Source organism: Canis aureus, chromosome 14 (assembly GCF_053574225.1).
Source record: "Canis aureus isolate CA01 chromosome 14, VMU_Caureus_v.1.0, whole genome shotgun sequence".
NCBI lineage: Eukaryota > Metazoa > Chordata > Mammalia > Carnivora > Canidae > Canis > Canis aureus.
In genome coordinates this window covers 19228070-19246055 of record NC_135624.1, presented here as the reverse complement: position 1 = coordinate 19246055, position 17986 = coordinate 19228070, and the positions used below count along the sequence as shown (strand labels likewise).

Below are 17986 nucleotides of genomic sequence, written 5' to 3'. Positions count from 1 at the left end.
TCAGGCTTACAGTCGTATTTTTTCGTTTTCTCCTCTTTCAAAGCCACTTCTTCACCCACTCCTTTTTTACATACCCCCAGAAACATGCTAAAATCAAGATAAGTCCACATTCTGTAAACTCAGGAGCATTGTCAGAAAGAAATTTTGGGTTTTTTTTGGGTGAAACTTCATGCAGTAAATTGCAGTAATTGCTGGATTTTAAAATCTTTTAACTTTTTCTTTTTTTTTTCTTTCTTTTTTTTTTTAAGATTGATTGATTGATTGATTGATTGATTGATTGATTTATAGAGAGTGAAAGAGAGGCAGAGATACAGGCAGAGAGAAGCAGGCTCCATGCAGGGAGCCCGATGCGGGACTCGATCCCGGGTCTCCAGGATCACACCCCGGGCTGCAGGCGGCACTAAACCCCTGCGCCACCGGGGCTGCCCATCTTTTAACTTTTTCTTAATATTGATGTTTTTTGAATTGAAAACAATACATGCCTATTATAACTAAATAATAACAGATTCATAAAAGATATGTCCTTCACCATTCTTGTTCATGCAGACATAAAAGCATACCTGCATGTATGTGATACATTTTTATTACTATTAATTTTTAAAACTCTAACCTTTTGTGTGTTGTGGCCTCTTGGGGAATCTGAGGAATGCCCCAGACCTTTCTTCCAGGAAAATGCCTTTAAGTATATAGAAATTATCAGTAAAATACCTAATTAATCCAATTAATTCCAAAATACTTCAAAAAATGGCAAAATTGTGAATGTTTTACTATTTTGGCTTCTAAAACAGTACAGTTTAATTTATTCTTGATTGCCTGGGCTTATTATAAACGTGAGTTATTATAAGCTTGTGTTTATATATATTTATATAAAACATATATTATACATAATGCAGGTATATAGCAGTGCTTTTTTACCTAGTTCCTTGTAAGCATTTCAGGGGATCTTTGAACTCTGAATTGAGAAAAATTGGTAGTGCCTACATATCTGAGTTGTTTCTTCATCAAATTTCTTTTTTCTTTTTTCTTTTTTTAATATTTTATTTACTTATTCATGAGAGACAGAGAAAGAGAGAGAGAGAGAGAGAGAGAGGCAGAGACACAGGTAGAGGGAGAAGCAGGCTCCATGCAGGGAGCCTGACGTTGGACTCCATCCCGGGTTTCCAGGATGACACCCTGGGCTGAAGGCGGCGCTAAACCGCTGAGCCACCAGAGCTGCCCCTTCATCAGATTTCTAAAAATGTGTATAGGTTTTTAAAGTTAAGGTGTTATTTATACAGAATAAAATTCACCTACTTTAAATATGTAATATGAACTTTTGTAGTTATAAATAACTGTACAGTTGCCACATCATCAAGGTGTAAAAATACTTGCTTTGCCCTAAAGAGTGTGTCCATTTGCAGTCAGTATCAGCTCTCACCTTGGCCCGAGGCAACTACTTAGGGTAGGTTTTGTTTTCCCTTTTCTAGAATTTCAAATAAATGAAATCATATAGTACATAGCATTTTGTTTGGCTTCTTTCAGTTAGTATAGTGTTTTTCAGATTCTTCTGTTGTACTGGTATTTTGTTCCTTTTTATTGGGCTGAGTAGTAGTACATACAATGGATATAGTACAATTTGTTTTTGTAGGTTTTACCTAGGTGGCCTTTGGGTTGCTTTTAGTTTTTAGCTATTATGAATAATGCTGTTATGTTGTGGACGTATCTTTATGTGTGTATGTTTTCGTTTCTCCTGGTGAATTCCTAGCAATAGGAATTTGGGTCATGTAGTAACTTTGTATTTAACTAGAAGATGCTGCAGTTACTGTGTTCTACCTTTCCACAACACTTTTCATGGAATTCTAACTTTTTGGAAGGGTCTCAGTTTCTACTTTATTAACTCAGAAGTCTAGGACACCATCTTTTGATCCAGGACAGAAAATGGATTGTAATCCAACTCCTAGCTCTTGGATATTATATCTAGGTCTGATATACCTTTGGATACTACGGTGTGTTAATTCACACGGTTAATGTTCTGGTTGTTGGTTTCCTTGTCTTCACTTGATTGATCTATTTTAAACTTTATAGAAATTCAGTATATTCAACATTTCTGTATGTCTACAGGAGTGGAGGGGATTCGGGTACTGCAAATTGGCATATTGCAAAGACTAAAAATTCCAGGTATATTTCTTAAATAGTTTGTTTTAACCCTGAACTTTAGTAAAGTTGCTTTAAAAGGGGAATTTTGTGTGGTAGATTCATAGACCGAATTTTACTGGGTAAAGATGGACTCTGACACTGGTATTGGAAATATTGTTGATCAAAAGTCATTGCAATATTTCCTGAAAGGATTTTGCTAATCTACAAAAATTATATGAAATTTCTCATCTTAAATTAATATGATGGTATCTTGAGACATAACTTCCTGTGAGGAGATTGAGTTTATTATTTATATACCAGTGCTTTTGGTAAAAGCATGAAAGTCTTCTGCTCCCATCCTAGTGTTCATCCATCTTTAGTTTTTTTTTGTTCTCCTGAAGTTTGATTTGTGTACTTCATAAAAAGTAAATATTAGCATTTTAATTTGAAATCCAGAGCTGGCAAGTATTCTCTTCACCCAAGGTGTCATCAGGGGTCTTTCCAGGGTCATTCCAGTGGAGTTACCTCCTTTTCACTCCTCTCTTTATTTTCTTCAGAGTGCACTTCACTATAATTTTCATTCACTTTCTTAATTGTCATTCTGGAATAGTGGTCTTTTTTTTTTTTTTTTTTTTTTTTTTAAGATTTTATTTATTTATTCATGAGAGACACACAGAGAGGCAGGGACATAGGCAGAGGGAGAAGCAGGCTCCATGCAGGGACTTGATCCTGGGACTCCGGGATCACACCCTGAAGGCAGACGCTCAACCCCTGAGCCACCCAGGTGTCCCAGGAATAGTGGTTCTTAAAGTGGGAGAATTCCCAATACTTTTATAGAGGGTCTCTGAGGTCTAAACTATTTTCATAATAATATTTAAATGTTACTTGTCATTCTTACTTTCATTTATGAGGGTTAAATAGAGGTTTCTTTCTTTCTTTCTTTCTTTCTTTCTTTTCTTTCTTTTCTTTCTTTTCTTTCTTTTCTTTCTTTTCTTTTCTTTCTTTCTTTCTTTCTTTCTTTCTTTCTTTCTTTCTTTCTTTCTTTCTTTTTCTTTCTTTTTTTCATGAGAAACACAGAGAGAGGGGCAGAGACATAGGCAGAGGGAGAAGCAGGTTCCCTGTGGGAGCCCAGTGAGGGACTCAATCCCAGGACCCTGAGCTGGGATCCCAGGAATCACACCCTGAGCTGAAGGCAGATACTCAACCACTGAGCCACCCAAGTACCCCTAGGCCGTCAGCTTTTTATTTTCTTTTTTGTTTTTGCTTTTGTTTTTGTTCTTTAATACTGATGGCTTTAATATATAGCCGAGGTGAAGACCACTCTTCATTTATTTAAAAATATTCCGCAGGCCATTTTGATGAGCTGAGAACAAGGGATATAGAGCTCTTGAGTATGTGGGATCATTTGTGACACTTAAAAATAAAATACAGGAGTATGTTTTTGTTTTGGAGATTATTAAGCTTTCATATATCTATTTTTAAAAGAGGAAGCATGACATAAACAGTATTAATTAAAAATATATCAGCACTGTTTTAGGGACAGAGGCATATGGTTGGTTGAGGGAGGGAAATAAAAGGGGATGAACTTGACTGAAACAGGACTTCTGTGGTGGAACATTCCCATCTTGTGGCTTGTGAGAATAGTGCTGCTCAATATTGGAAGCTGTATTGGCATTCTGGCAACTAATGGCAGTTTCCTGTTGATGCTACTTGATACCTAGTGGTCAGAGTCAAAAAATTTCACCTCTAGCACCATTCCCTTACTGTCTTTTGCTGCCTGACCCTATAACCTTACACTGAACTTTTTCTGCTTCATGACAAAACCTTGCTTCTGCAGCCTAGTTACAGGGGCTTCTTCAGAGCTGTTGCCCCTGCATTCTGTTTTAACCTTGTAGTTACAAAGTTACTCAGTTATTGTCAAGTAATTATAAGTACCTTGAAGTCGAAAGTCATATCTCACCTCCCTGATTTAATAAGTCTGTGTCAGATTGTCTCTGTTTCCTTATCTGTCAAGTAAATGAGGAAATCTTTTTCACTTCATACAATAGTTATGGGATTGAGTCATTGTGTGTAAGATACTGTGGAGTGCTTGATGTAAGTTATTGATAAATGCTTAACTTTCATTCCTTCAGCAAATATATTCTGAGTATCTTTTAAGTGCCAGTACCAGTCAGTGTTGGGTGTTGAAGATGTGGTGAATAAAAACATCTCTTCGTTTCTATGAGAATTTTTAAGAGGAAAGCAGAACATGAATTTTTTGTCTTAGAAATATGAAACATCTGTCGAACATTTTTATTTATACAGTAAATTACTGGATATTTCTATAGAATATCAAAAACTTGCATGTGAATTTGTTCCTTCTGATCAGGAGTTTCCTTTTGACATCTCTCAAGTTTGAATTGCAAGTCCATTACATGAGTTTTTGAACTAAAGAATAGAGATTTTAGCATGTATGTAGGAAATAAGGGCATAAGATGTCAGACTGAAGAATGAGTTAGCTTAATTTTGATAGAAAAATTAAAAAAATATTTTTGGATGTTTTATCAGATTACATTACAGTGCAAGATCATAAATGATAGGGAATTATTTTACTGATGACTAAAGTCTTTTTATTTTGAATAGCATTAAATGCTAGAGAGAATTCATCCTTAAAATTTAAGCCTTCTTTCCTGATACTGTCACCTGTGGTCTAGTGTGCCTTTCAAAAGAAGACACATCCTCTTGTGCCTCACTAGAGAGTGCTGTTTGTGATGGGCTCTACTCTGGAGAGAGATTGGAATTCATTGAACTAGTTCTCATCACAGGGTTTTAAGCTTTCTTACTTATAATTACCCCTTTCTGTGTATACTTATTTATGTTGATTGTTTATAGCAGATAGTTAAACCACCTGCTTCTCCCATCTCTGGTTGGGTACTGTTCCTGTAAATGTTTTCTGGTCATCATAGAGAACTGAATATGACAGGTGATAATTTCTCTTACTTGAAGTACTGTACTTCTGTTGATGCTATATGAAGTTGCAATGATTCTTTAGGCATATCAAGCTGCGGTGCTGTTTGGTTATATTCTCTCCTATCCCTCCACTCCCATTGATCTACAGTTCATTTTTGTTACAGTTAAGACGGTGCTTCCGTATAAGTTATTTTTGTATTGTGGTAACTAATTTTCAAGTATAATAATAATTTTTCTTAATTTTCTTTGTAAAAGGAAATGGGGTTGTTTTGGACTGGCTTCTTTTTGAAACTGCTGGGTCCTTGTCATCACACTCCTTTTTGCACATGTGAGTGCCAGCTGTTGAATCAACTCTAGAGTTTGTCTAAAGATCTGCATTAAGCTCCTCTGTCTTCTGGCATCTCTCATCTCTCATTTACTTTGATTTCAACAGTAGTTCAGTGATCTCATTGATAGGGTTAAGTGTCTAGGAACCTAGGCAACCTAGACAAGCTGATAGGTGTGTTTTTAATAACTTTTAATTAGTTCTGTTTATCCTTTCTTAGTCATCCATGTTTCTTTTTTAAGTGTGACAACAAGTGCCCTTAGCAGAGAAGTAAATTGAATATTCAATTGAATTGAATAAATTGAGTAAGTGGTTTTTATTAGTTAGTGCTTTTTATTGACAAAAATCAATAATTTTGATCATTTATTATTTATTACGTGTCAGACCTGTGTGAAGTATCTATCATACATTATCTCATTTTTAATAGTGTCCATGTTGCAAATTAGAAGTCAAAGATTTAGGGGACACCTGGGTGGCTCAGCAGTTTAGCGCCTGCCTTTGACCCAGGGCATGATCCTGGAGTTTGGGGATCGAGTCCCGCGTCGGGCTCCCTGCGTGGAGCCTGCTTCTTCCTCTGTGTCTCTGCCTCTCTCTGTGTCTCTCATGAATAAGTAAATAAAATATTAAAAAAAAAAGTCAAAGATTTAGAAAGATCAAATAGCTTTCCCAGGGTCACAGCTAGTAAATGTTGGAACTGGAACTCCTACCCATACCTGCATGACTTAAAGCTCATTTTGTGCTTTTTCAAGAAGGGGAAGAGGTCTTTTATGTACAAATGTGTAAGATGGTGCACTTTCTTTATTTCACAGTATTGATGGTCTTAATCAGTTGGCTGATTTCTCTGTCAGGAAATTATCATCCTATTAACTTTCCACGTTAAGTTCTTTTCCCTGCTAACTGCTTGGTATCCTTAAAAGGGCTGGGTCTCATTGGTGTAAAATCTTTTTGGGGTCAGTTAAATCTTTTTGGGGTCAGTTAATCTGTGAGTAATCCACTGTTTTAGTTATTGAATTATTGATATTAAAGTCAGTTTTCTCGTTATTAAAGTTAAAATACTCACAAAGCTTTGGAGTTCGGCTTGGTTTAAAACTTGGTTTTTCCACTTCTTGGATGTGTGACCTTTAGCCATTTATTTTCTCTCTGCTTTTGTTTTGTTTTGTTTTTAAAGATTTATTTATTTATCTTAGAGAAGAGAGAGGAGAGGGGTCGAGGGAGGGGGAGAAAGAGTCTTACGCCGACTCTGTGCTGAATGCAGAGCCATATACAGGGCTCAGTCCCATGATGTTGAGATCACAACCTGAGTCAGAAACTAAGAGTTGGATGCCCAACTGACTGCACCACCCAGGCGCCCCACTGCTTTTGTTCTCTTGTTTGTTGAAAGATTATATTCCTTTCTCTTAAAATAGTTATAGGAATTACATGATTTGATAATACACATGAAATAATTAAGAATATTGCCTGGCATATAATATTCACTAATTATAACCTGTTATTAACTGGTTATCTATGATTAATTTATGTCATAATGTATTTGTTTTAAGTGAAACACAAATCAGTAAAATACTAATTAGCATTTTGTTGTAAGACTTATTTTGCCCTCTGGGAACTTACTACATTTTAGATTGTGTTGCCCTTTAGTCTTCAGGTCATGTGCTTATACTAAATGATGTTACTACTATTAATAAATACTATGTGCCAATTGCATTCAAAGCACTTCACATACATTAAAAACCTTATTTCCGGGCAGCCCCGGTGGTCCAGTGGTTTAGCGCCTTCAGCCTGGGGCGGGATCCTGGATTCCTGGGATAGAGTCCTACGTCAGGCTCCCTGCATGGAGCCTGCTTCTCCCTCTGCCTGTGTCTCTGCCTCTCTCTTTCTGTGTCTCTCATAAATAAATAAATAAAACCTTTTAAAAAAAATAAAAACCTTATTTCCTAGGAATTATAATTAATGAGTACTGTTACTGTGAACTTTTAAATTAATTGCATGTCCAGCCTTACAGTGTTACTTCTTTATCTTTGTGGAAATGTGATAGGAGGGAGTAATATAAGAGCCAGTTTTTCCATTAAAGGTTATTTGGTGTATCTTTCTGGTTGAGGAAAATTAGCTAGTGCTGGAGACTTTGTTCTTTGTTTTTTGTGTTACCAAACATCCTTCTTGGATACAGGTTTTCATTGTTGCTTTCTTTGGCTTAATGAGATGTTCTGTTCAGGAACCATCTTGAGATGTTGAAATTGTCAGGGGAATAGTTTGTTTCAGGTTTTCAGGTAATTGAGTTATTTATCTCTGTGTCTTTTTTTTTTTTTTTAAGATTTTATTTATTTATTTATAGACACAGAGAGAGAGGCAGAGACACAGGCAGAGGGAGAAGCAGGCTCCATTGAGGGAGCGCCATGTGGGACTTGATCCCAGGTCTCCAGGATCACACACCAGGCTGCAGGCGGCGCCAAACGGCTGCGCCACCGGGGCTGCCCTTATCTCTGAGTCTTATTGATGGTTTTATCGTCTCTGTCAGGAAATTATCATCCTATTAACAGACATTAACTTTGGATTGAGATGATACTTTTTGAAGGCGTTCCTGGATGCCAGACCTTTTGGAAGCCTTGACCTGAAGGTCATAAGTGCTGTACGTGGACATTTAAAAACATTTTTTAAAATTTATTCATTCATAAGAGAGAGGCAGAGACATAGGTGGAGAAAGAAGCAGGCTCTATGCAGGGAGCCTGATGTGGGACTTGATCCCGGGACTCCGGGATCACACCCTGGGCCGAAGGCAGGCGCTAAACCTCTGAGCCACCCAGGGATCCCCATGTACTGGACGTTTTTGACATATCTTCAAACTCTAGGAGTTACAGATGTACATTTAGATTATATCAGTTTTATTACTTGTATCAGAGTAAAGGAATTGATTTGTAAGAAACTTGGTTAGTTCTGTCACATAATTTTGTGATTTTTGCAAACCCACTATTTTGGTTCATTTTTTTCCTTTGAAATAAGGAAATGTAAATTGTTAGGATCGTTTTAAACTTACTTTTGTATTTCTTTTAGGTGGTATTAAAAATAATCAAACATTATCAGGAAGAGGGACAAGGAACTGAAGTGGTTCAAGGAGTGCTTTTGGGCTTGGTTGTAGAAGATCGACTTGAAATTACCAACTGCTTTCCTTTCCCCCAGCACACAGAAGATGATGCTGATTTTGATGAAGGTAAGGGTACTTATTTCACACGACTACAGTACACACAAATGTTGACTTGTGAGTTGAGGGAGGGGCAGAAGGAGAGAGAAACAGACTCTTAGGCAGATTCTGTGTCAAACTTGGAGCCGGATGCGAGGTTTGGTCTCACTACCCTGAGATCACGACCTGAGCTGAAATTTAACGGTTTGATGCTTAACTGACTGAGCTACTCAGGAGCTCCAGAAATGGTTTTTAATACAGATCTTACCATAATCTTTGATTATCTCTTATTGGGAGCCTATCAGGCCAGCCTAGTACATTTGATTACTGGGTTTCTTGAAAAAATTATGCAAATTATTTGAAATGAGGATTTATATTAAAAACTTCAGTAGTTGGCCTTATTTGGAATTTGAGATTCTGATTTTGTAATTTGGAGAGGAGCTCTGCTGTTAAGTTTCCCATCATTAAATCACTTGCAAATGACTGACATGGTGAAGGGTAGAGATTATCATTATGTGTCCATCATCCATTTTCTTCTATAGTATTTTGAATTAATGTTTAAGAGGATCAGCATAGCCATCTATTTCAAAAAGAAGACACTGAACATTTCAGGAGTTGTGGGGTTTTTTGGTTGGTTGGTTGGTTGATTTTATTTATTTATTTATTTATTTATTTATTTATTTATTTATGCTACAGATATAATTGCTTTGTTAGCAAAGGCCATTAGTAGTTACAGCTCACACCAAAGGCCAAGGTCAATAATTTCCCATTTGTTTGAACCCTCAGGGATCATTTTCTATATAACTTTTTTCTTATAATGATAAGAATGAGTAGCTTAATTTACCATCTTAAACCATTTTTGGGTGTGTAATATAGAGTGTTAACTATATGCAGGTTCTGCAACAAAGCTCTGGAATTTTTTCATCTGGCAGAAACCTGAAATTGTATCCTTTAACCAACCCCAGTTCTTTTCCTCCTTGCCAGCCTCTGGTAACCACTATTCTGCTTGCCTGCTTGCTTGCTGACTTGCTTTCCTTTTCCTTTTTTTTTTTTTTTTTTTTTAAATATTTTATTTTTAACTAATTTCTATATCCAAAGTTGGGCTCAAACCCATGACTCTGAGATCAAGAGTCACGTGCTCTACCGCCTGAGCCAGCCAGGTGTCCCATCTGCTTTCTGTTTCTAATAGTTTGACTCCTTTAAATATTTCATAAAAATGAAATCGTGCAGTGTTTGTCTTTCTAGAGACTGGATTATTTAGCTTAATGTTCTCAAGGTTCATCCATGTTATAGCATATGACAAGATATGCTTTTTTAAGGCTGAATAATATTCTGTGATATGTATGTACTACTTTATCCATTTATCTGTTGATAAATATTTAGATTGTTTCCGTCTTTTGGCTCTTTTGGATCATGTTGCAGATATGTCTTCAAGGTTCTGTTTTCAGTTCTCTTAAATGTATACCCAGAAATGGGATTTGCAAGAGCATATAGCAATTCTGTATTTAATTTTTTTTTGAAGAACTTCCATACTGTTTTTCATAGTAGTTACACTAGTTTATATTACCCACCACTACTGGGCAAGAGTTCTGATTTCTTCACATCCTCACCAAAATTTGTTATTTTCTGGTTACTTATTTTTTTGATAGCGATCCTTCTAATAGGTATGAGGTGATATCTCAGTGTGGTTATGATTTCTATTTCCCTGAGGGATAATGATGTTGAGCATCTTTTCATGTGCTTGTTGTCTGTATGTATGCTTTGAAGAAAGGTCTGTTAAGGCCCTTTGCCCATTTTATAGGATTGTTGTTGAATTGAAGAAGTTCTCAGTGTATTCTAGATATTAACAGTTTATCATATGTATGGTTTGCAGATATTTTCTCCCATTGTGTAGGTTACTTTTTTACTCTGTTGGTTGTTTCCTTTGCAGAAGTTTTTTAGTTTGATGTAATCCATATTGTCTGTTCCTGCTTTTGTTGCTAGTGCTTTTGGTGTAACATGTAAGAAATTATTGCCAAGACCAATGTTAGGAAGTTTCTTTTTTATATTTTCCTCTAGGAATGCTATGCTGGTACCATTCTGCTTTGGTTACTGTTGCTTTGTAATATGTTTTGAAATCAGGAAATGTGATCCAGCTTTGTTTTGCGTTCTCAAGATTTTGGCTGTTTAGGGTTCTTTGAAATTCCATATGAATTTTAGGATTTTTCCCCCCTATTTCCATGAAAATACATTGTGATTTTGATAGGGATTACATAAAATCTGTAGATCACTTTGGGTAGCATGGGCATTTTAACAATATTAAATCTTCAGTATGTGAACACAGTATGTCTCTCCATTTATTTGTGTTGTCTTTATTTTCTTCCAGCTATTTTGTAGACACCAAACGTATTCTTGCTAAGGTTAGTACCTTGATATTGCAGTTTGTCTACAAAAATCATTTTTTCATTAAAGTAATACCTTTAGAAACTAACCACAAGGCTGTTTTATTCTAGGCACTTGTGTATTTACGTTTTTAAAAACTTTTGTGCAGTATGTACTTTTTTTTCTTAAGGTGGCTAAGCTCTCCTTGTTTCATATGAACTGTAATATATTTTTTTAAAGATTTATTTATCCATGAGAGAACAGAGAGAGAGATACACACACGCACACACACAGACACAGGCTCCATGTAGGGAGAAGGAATGCAGGACTCGATCCTGGATCCCAGGATCACACCCTGAGCCAAAGGCAGATGCTCAACTGCTGAGCCACCCAGGCATCCTTGAACTGTAATATTTTATCTGAAGTACTGTAATACTCTCAGATTATGGTTGGGATTTTTCTGCACTCTATTCCAGGAGTGTTAGGATATCTCAGTTCCTCTCTTTACCACTCTATCTGGAGATGCTTAATTATATCTCAGTAATAACTCTATTAGAGCTGGAAGACTATAGGAGATGACAAGGGATTGTTAACATAGTTTTTGGTTTGCAGGTGAGGAGTCTGAGAGGTTCACTAGTAGTGACTCAGTTACTTTGTTAGTGGCGTAGTTGGGAGTAGAATTGTTTCCAGAATGGTTTATATTGTCACATAGTTTTTCAGGTAATTAATTTTGCCTTATAAAATTCTCAATTTAGAATACGTGTAAGAAATAATGGTCAGTGCAATTTGGGTAGATGAGCAAAGCAAAATGTATTATTAATTTTTTTTAATTAATTTTTTATCTTGATCCCTGGATGCTGACTTTTTAAATGGCTTTCAGGTGATTGACCAACATGCTATTTTATTAACAGGTACTTTAAGAAGCTCATTAAAAAGGTGTTTTAACAACATAGACATAATAAGAATTTTTAGTTAAGCGTTAAATAGTAAAAAAAAAACTTGCTGAGTATTGTGTGCTGTGTATTATATGTACATAGTCTGTAATTAATCTGCACATTTGAACGTTTTATCAGTCCCATTTTCCAAATTAGGAAACTGATGCTCAGTAAGACAAATAACTTGTCAAAAATAATTTAACTGGGAATTTATAGAATAGGGATTGAAATCTTTGAATCTGCCTGGTTCCAAGTCTCATGATTTTTCTTCTACATATTGTTGCTTTTGGACATTTAGTGAACTGGAAGTCAGTGATTAAAGGATATAGAATGAGGAGGCATCATTATTTTGTAACTGAAATCTGGTTTTTGGTAAAACAGCCATGTTTTTAATTTATCTTTATAAGCTAGTAGGATTTGCCATTTTTCTTGCATGTGAAAAATCTAAGATCATAACTCTGTATTTCTTCCTACCCTAAGAGAGAGTCAGTCTTGAATTTTAGGTTCTCTAACATAATTCATTAAATAAATGAATTTGAATAGACTTTAGTATGTAGTCACCATTTGATTTTTATCAAACCTAGGCAAAAGCTAAATTTTCTCATTATATGAATATATCTTGGACTAGAAGAGCCCTTCATGTTTATTATATTAAATCATTAAACATCCATTGGTTTACGTGCTGCTTTTCTGTTACTTTATGCCTACTAAAACCAATATTTATTTAGGGAATATCCTTTTTTTCTACCCTTCACCTTATGGAAGTAAAGATCTCACAAACTAATAGTTTTAATGATTAAATATTTTGAGTTGCTTAGGTGTTTGTTTGTTTCTGTGTTTTTGTTTTGGTGCCTCATGTAAAGTGGAGATTTTTAATCTCAGATCTCAAAGTGAAATGTTTTAAATTAGGGGCTGACAGGCTACAATCTGGGCCTGCTTTTGCATGTAAAGTTTTATTGGAACACTGCCATGGCCATTCATTTATATAGTTTCTGTGTCTTGCGTTCCTGCTACAGTGGCATAGTTGGCTAGTTGTGACAGAGACCATATGGGCACCAAACCTGAATTTTTTTTTTTAACTCTCCAGCCCTTTAAAGTTTGACCACTTTTCTTTAGTGTATGTGCACACACACACACACACACACACACACGTACACATATTTTTCTTCTTGTTATTTTCCGTCTCTCATAAGATTAAAGAATAAGGTAATAGTTCTCTCATTGTGTCATGAATAGATGACTTTTTCTTTGTTGCTTATTCCATCTAGATGTTGTCTTAACATTGACTCTGAGTCCAGAATGTATTGTGGGCACTGTAAGAAAAACACTGATATCATTGGGTATTTGTTTCACATGCATCTGGAAAGTATCAGAGGATGTAGTTTTTCCTTTATTTTAGTGCATTTTTTTCTTTTGACCCTCCCCCCCCTCCCCCCGCCCCCAATTGAGTTTTGATGTTTAGGGGAACTGTCTATAGATATTAGGGAAGAAAAACATTTAATTCACGGTTGCAGACTTGTGAGCCAGGTACAGGTTTCCGTGAAAGTTGAGTGTTTCTATGAAACCTTTGTCGCGAAGTGAAGAGGCAAATACCATTAATTTATATGGAAAAAATTTTGAGTGTTCCCAGGCCCAAGAAATAATTTCTGTTAGGCTTTTCTGATACCTTCATACACATCTTGCTAATGGATGCACAAAATAAATCAAGATAAAGCACAGATGCTTACAGGCACAGTTCAAAGCTATGGCAGCTTGATAGTGGGGACGTTTGTTAGGGCCACTCTTGCTGCTTGGCATCTGTGCTGCCTCTGACAGTTCACTGCAAAACAAATGCTGAATGTTATTTTCGCTTTTTGCCTCTTTTGGTAAGAGTGAAAATTCTCTTTGGATTTCTTTCAGTAGGACTTTTGGAAAAGTGAAGTGGTATACCACAAACTTCCAAAAGCAGAGTATGCCTGTATTATGGAAAGGTAATGAATGGTAGAAGGCCAAAAAACTTGGGTGGGAATCTCAGGTCTATACTTAGATCAATGTGACACTGAATGACTTCAATTCTGAGCTAGTTTTTTCCTGACTCTGTACTATCTTTCATTTAACAAATGTTAATTGCTTACTGAGTACTAGAAACGTAGCTGAAGGATAATTTCTTTATGAGATCAGTGCCACTTTGGATTATGTTACCAGAGGGTGATTCAAAACCAGGAAAACTTGTGGCATGAAGTTTTTCTTTTTTCTTTCTCTCCATGAATTCACTTTTTGCTTTTCCACATGTGATAATTCTCCCTTAAGTGGCTTCAATCTTGATATTCTTTTATATTACTGGATTTACTTTGTGGTTAAAAGTGAGATAACTTGCTCATATTAGAGAATATATGCTTTTTAAAAATTGAGTAGAAAGACTCATATTAAAATTCCCATTAGGGGGCACTATTATCAAGCTTAGGAGAACTGGAGACTAATTTGTTTTCTCAGACATGCTACCCGAGGCTTGCTAAAAGGGAAAAATATTTTCATCTGATAAGATTCAGATACTGTTTTATACAACTGAATTCCTTAAATATGTTATAAAGTGCACTGAATTAAACACAGATCTAATAACTCACTGTCTTGTTTTTCAGCAGACTAAATCAATTTAATATTGCAGGTGATATAAGAAGCTTACTTTATTCTGCATCAGAGCCAAATCCATAATTTTCATATTTGGAATGGACAGATTTCTTAGTTTGCTCTCTTTAAGTCAGTCCAAAGGATGATGCTTAGACTTCAAATAAGTTTCCTTCAAAAACGAAGCATGAAGACTATATTGTACTACTAAAATGCAGTTAGGGGAATGAAATGATGCCTAACTGACTCAGACAGTACGAACGTGTGCAGCATGTAGAATTTGTGAAGTAATTCCACACACAGACGTGATATGTACACAGAGACAGCTTTTGGCTTTTTTGTTCATTTCCACATACTCGAAAATTATTTTTTTACTCAAGTTTGGTGTTAGAGCAAGAAATACTACCTTAGACTGTTGGACACAATTATTTTGTTATGATTAAACTTCCAAAAGAAAAGCAGTTATGTAGAGTATTCAACAGACTTTTCAAAGCCAAAATATGAATTGGCAAAAATGGAATTACAATAAAATATACTGGGAGTTCAGAGAGAGTAGGTTTTATGTAGCTACCTTATTTGTAACACTGTCCACTTAAGCAAGCCATAGTTTGCATTGGGGAAAATCTCTGCTTAATCGCTTGCTTCCTGAACTCTCACCTTCTCTTTCTTCTTAGTTTGCCTGCAGCCCACACCCAGGGCAACACTGCTTGAAACCTCCCCGATAATTACTGTTTTGGCTTTGTATTGCTTTCAGTTCAGGGAAGAGTTGAGTCAGGATAGAGAAAGCTTTCTTTCTTTCTTCTTCTTCTTTTTTTTTTTTTTTTTTAAATACGGATGGGGACATTTTGTGACAAGACATGATGCTTATTTTGTATTATCTTCTGTCTGTGTGAATAATCAGTGATCATTGTGATCTGTTCGCAGATTCAGTTTTGAAAAAAAAATCTTGTTTTTACTGCATTTTTTTTTCCAAATAGCTTTTCTTGGTGCAGATATTGGAAATACATATAGATCATTTTGGAGTGTGTTTTGAAACTTATTGGAGAAGTCAGAGGATGTTTAATTTGTGACCTCAGATCCTTAAGAGGTATGATAAAATGTTTCAAATATCTCAGAAAACAAAACTAGTTCTTAGTAATTCATTTCAGCATTTATTCAGCAAATTACATGGAATGGGTGGTGGAAAAGATCCAAAGAAAGGGAACCCTGGTCACTGCTTTGGAAAGATACTAGGTGGGAGAATTATGAAACAGAATTGAGAAAAGTCTAGAGTGGGAAAGGACAAAAAGTGATGCGAACACTCAGGTATGAGCTAATAATTCCTCCAGGGAAATGACTCCACAGGAGAGCAGAAGTTTGATTTTGTAGGTGGATGTTGTTTGTATTTTAAGTAATTTTTAAGGAAGTTACATCTTGTGAATTTGTTGCAATTCACATTTCTGGGCCTGCATAAGTAATACAAGCATTTCTAGAAACAAAGCAAATTATTGACTATAAATTCAACTTGGCATCTTTATCTTTATTGTTCAGTGGTAATAATATTCCTTGACAATATTTTTCAAATTTTGTGCTGATTTTGTATCCAGGTGGGGAAGCTGTTTCTGACATCTAGGGTTTTTTTTTTTTTTTTTTTTTGATACATAAAGGACTCCTGACAATAATTTAGGGCCATGTTTATAGAAATCTAGGACTCATGCTGCACTTAGCTCTATGTAAAATATTTGATAAATATTTAAATGTGATATCTAATAAATTGTAAATATTTAATAAAACATTTAATATTTATTTCATTTTAAATGAAACAGTGTATAGGAGGGTAACTAGAGAGAATCTGTACACTGAATTATGATATAATTCTCCTGGGTACTGATATCTTTGTTGATATTCATGGTAGTATTTTGAAAATGTTAAACTGTTTGCATTTAATGGCTTATCACTGAATATTCAGGGCAATGAACTTTAGATTATTATTGCTTACTTAAATTATTTTGATTGCTCAGAAAGTCTGGTTTGTGATTTGGAAGTAACTTAAGAATTTTACTTTATATGTTTAGTCTTTGGTTTATTAAGGTGATTAGAATATGAGACATACAATTCAAATGTGAAGCATCAATCCCAGTGTTTTTATGCCTTTTTTGTTCTTTTACTTTGGATGTCTCAAGATAGTAAATACAAGAGTAGGAATAAAGTCTAGCTTTTTAAAAGTTTGAAGAAATTTTTTGCATTTAATGTTTTAAAACTTAGGTTTATTCCCTCCTTTTAAATGAGTTGAGGAATTCCTGTGCATGGAAGGATATATTCTATTGAAAATGTGGTCAAGGTAAAAGATTTTTCTGCTTAAAGAAATTAAAGCGCTTTACACTATACCCTCCCTTGGTCCCTAAAGTGTAAGTGCTATGGTTTGGAAAGAAGCCAAGTAAAACGTGTTCAAATTTTGTGCAGACTTAAAGTAATACTTTAAGATTTGAAAATTACAGGTGGATACAGTACTTAAATAGTATTTAAAATTCCTAAGTTTCCCAAGTCTAAAAGTGTAATCCTTAAATTACTATTCCCAGTGGTTTACATTTTAATTAAATAAAAATTGTCTTAACTTTTGAACCACAACAACTTTAGGTATAGATATTTGAATTTATTACTGAACTTTAAGGTAATAACCATTAAAAATGAACTGTTTTGGCACTAATTAAATGTCAGAAAGCCACAGTTACAGTGTGTAACCAAAGATCCTTGCTGTTTCTGCTTTTCCAAAAATTGTCTTAAGCAACACAGTTTAAACTTGCTTCCTAAAAAAAATAAAAAATAAAAAAAAAAATAAACTTGCTTCCTATCTTGCCCAGAAATGCAAACCAACTTATCTCACTTCGTGAAATTTTCATAGATCTTGAAACTTTTATCCATTTGTGATTACTTTTGTGGCTAACCTTTTACACCACTTTGAGAGTGCTGTTTTCATACCTTTATTTTTTTCCACCTTGAGGGTCATCAGCTGCTTTATTTTTTAGTAGTAATTTTTACCCAGTGCATTTTAGACACTTTCTAATTTATTTGAGAACAAAGGCAATTTTTATTTTGGCTTAAGTAACAGTATAATTGATTACTTAATGCATTATCATGCAACCCTACATCTCCCCACTACCCTTATCCTCATATACATTCATTTTGTTTTCTCTAACATTGAACCTACAGACATTTTAATATACAGCGACCTTTTTTCCCTGCTTGATTGGTGAGAAGATCACAAGGTTATCCTAGTGGTCTTTGTAGAAATATTACGTAATGACTGTTTTGTAGAATTGAATAGTGCTCACCTCAGAGAGGGAGTTTTTGATGGCAGGTTACTAACCCCGCAACTGGCAACTGTGGCTGTAAGAGTCCAACAGCAGAGTCCTAGGTGGGGCTCTTTGGACTTGGAGCATGCCGTTAATAACCCCAGCAGGCAGCAGGGCAGTAGCAGCAGTTGCTCTACAAATACCAGTTGTCCTCAAACCACTATCTAGCTCATCTCCTTTCACTTTACCT

At 35.4% G+C, this 17986-nt stretch overlaps 1 protein-coding gene across 1 annotated transcript in view; it reads left to right on the top strand.

Moving 5' to 3' along the window:
• The window catches only part of EIF3H (eukaryotic translation initiation factor 3 subunit H), a 95701-nt gene that overhangs the window by 15204 nt on the left and 62511 nt on the right, over nt 1–17986 (top strand). Inside the window, exon 2 of the mRNA XM_077847028.1 lies at nt 8438–8594. Coding sequence (XP_077703154.1) covers nt 8438–8594 — 157 coding nt within the window. The remainder of the gene's footprint in view (nt 1–8437; nt 8595–17986) is intronic.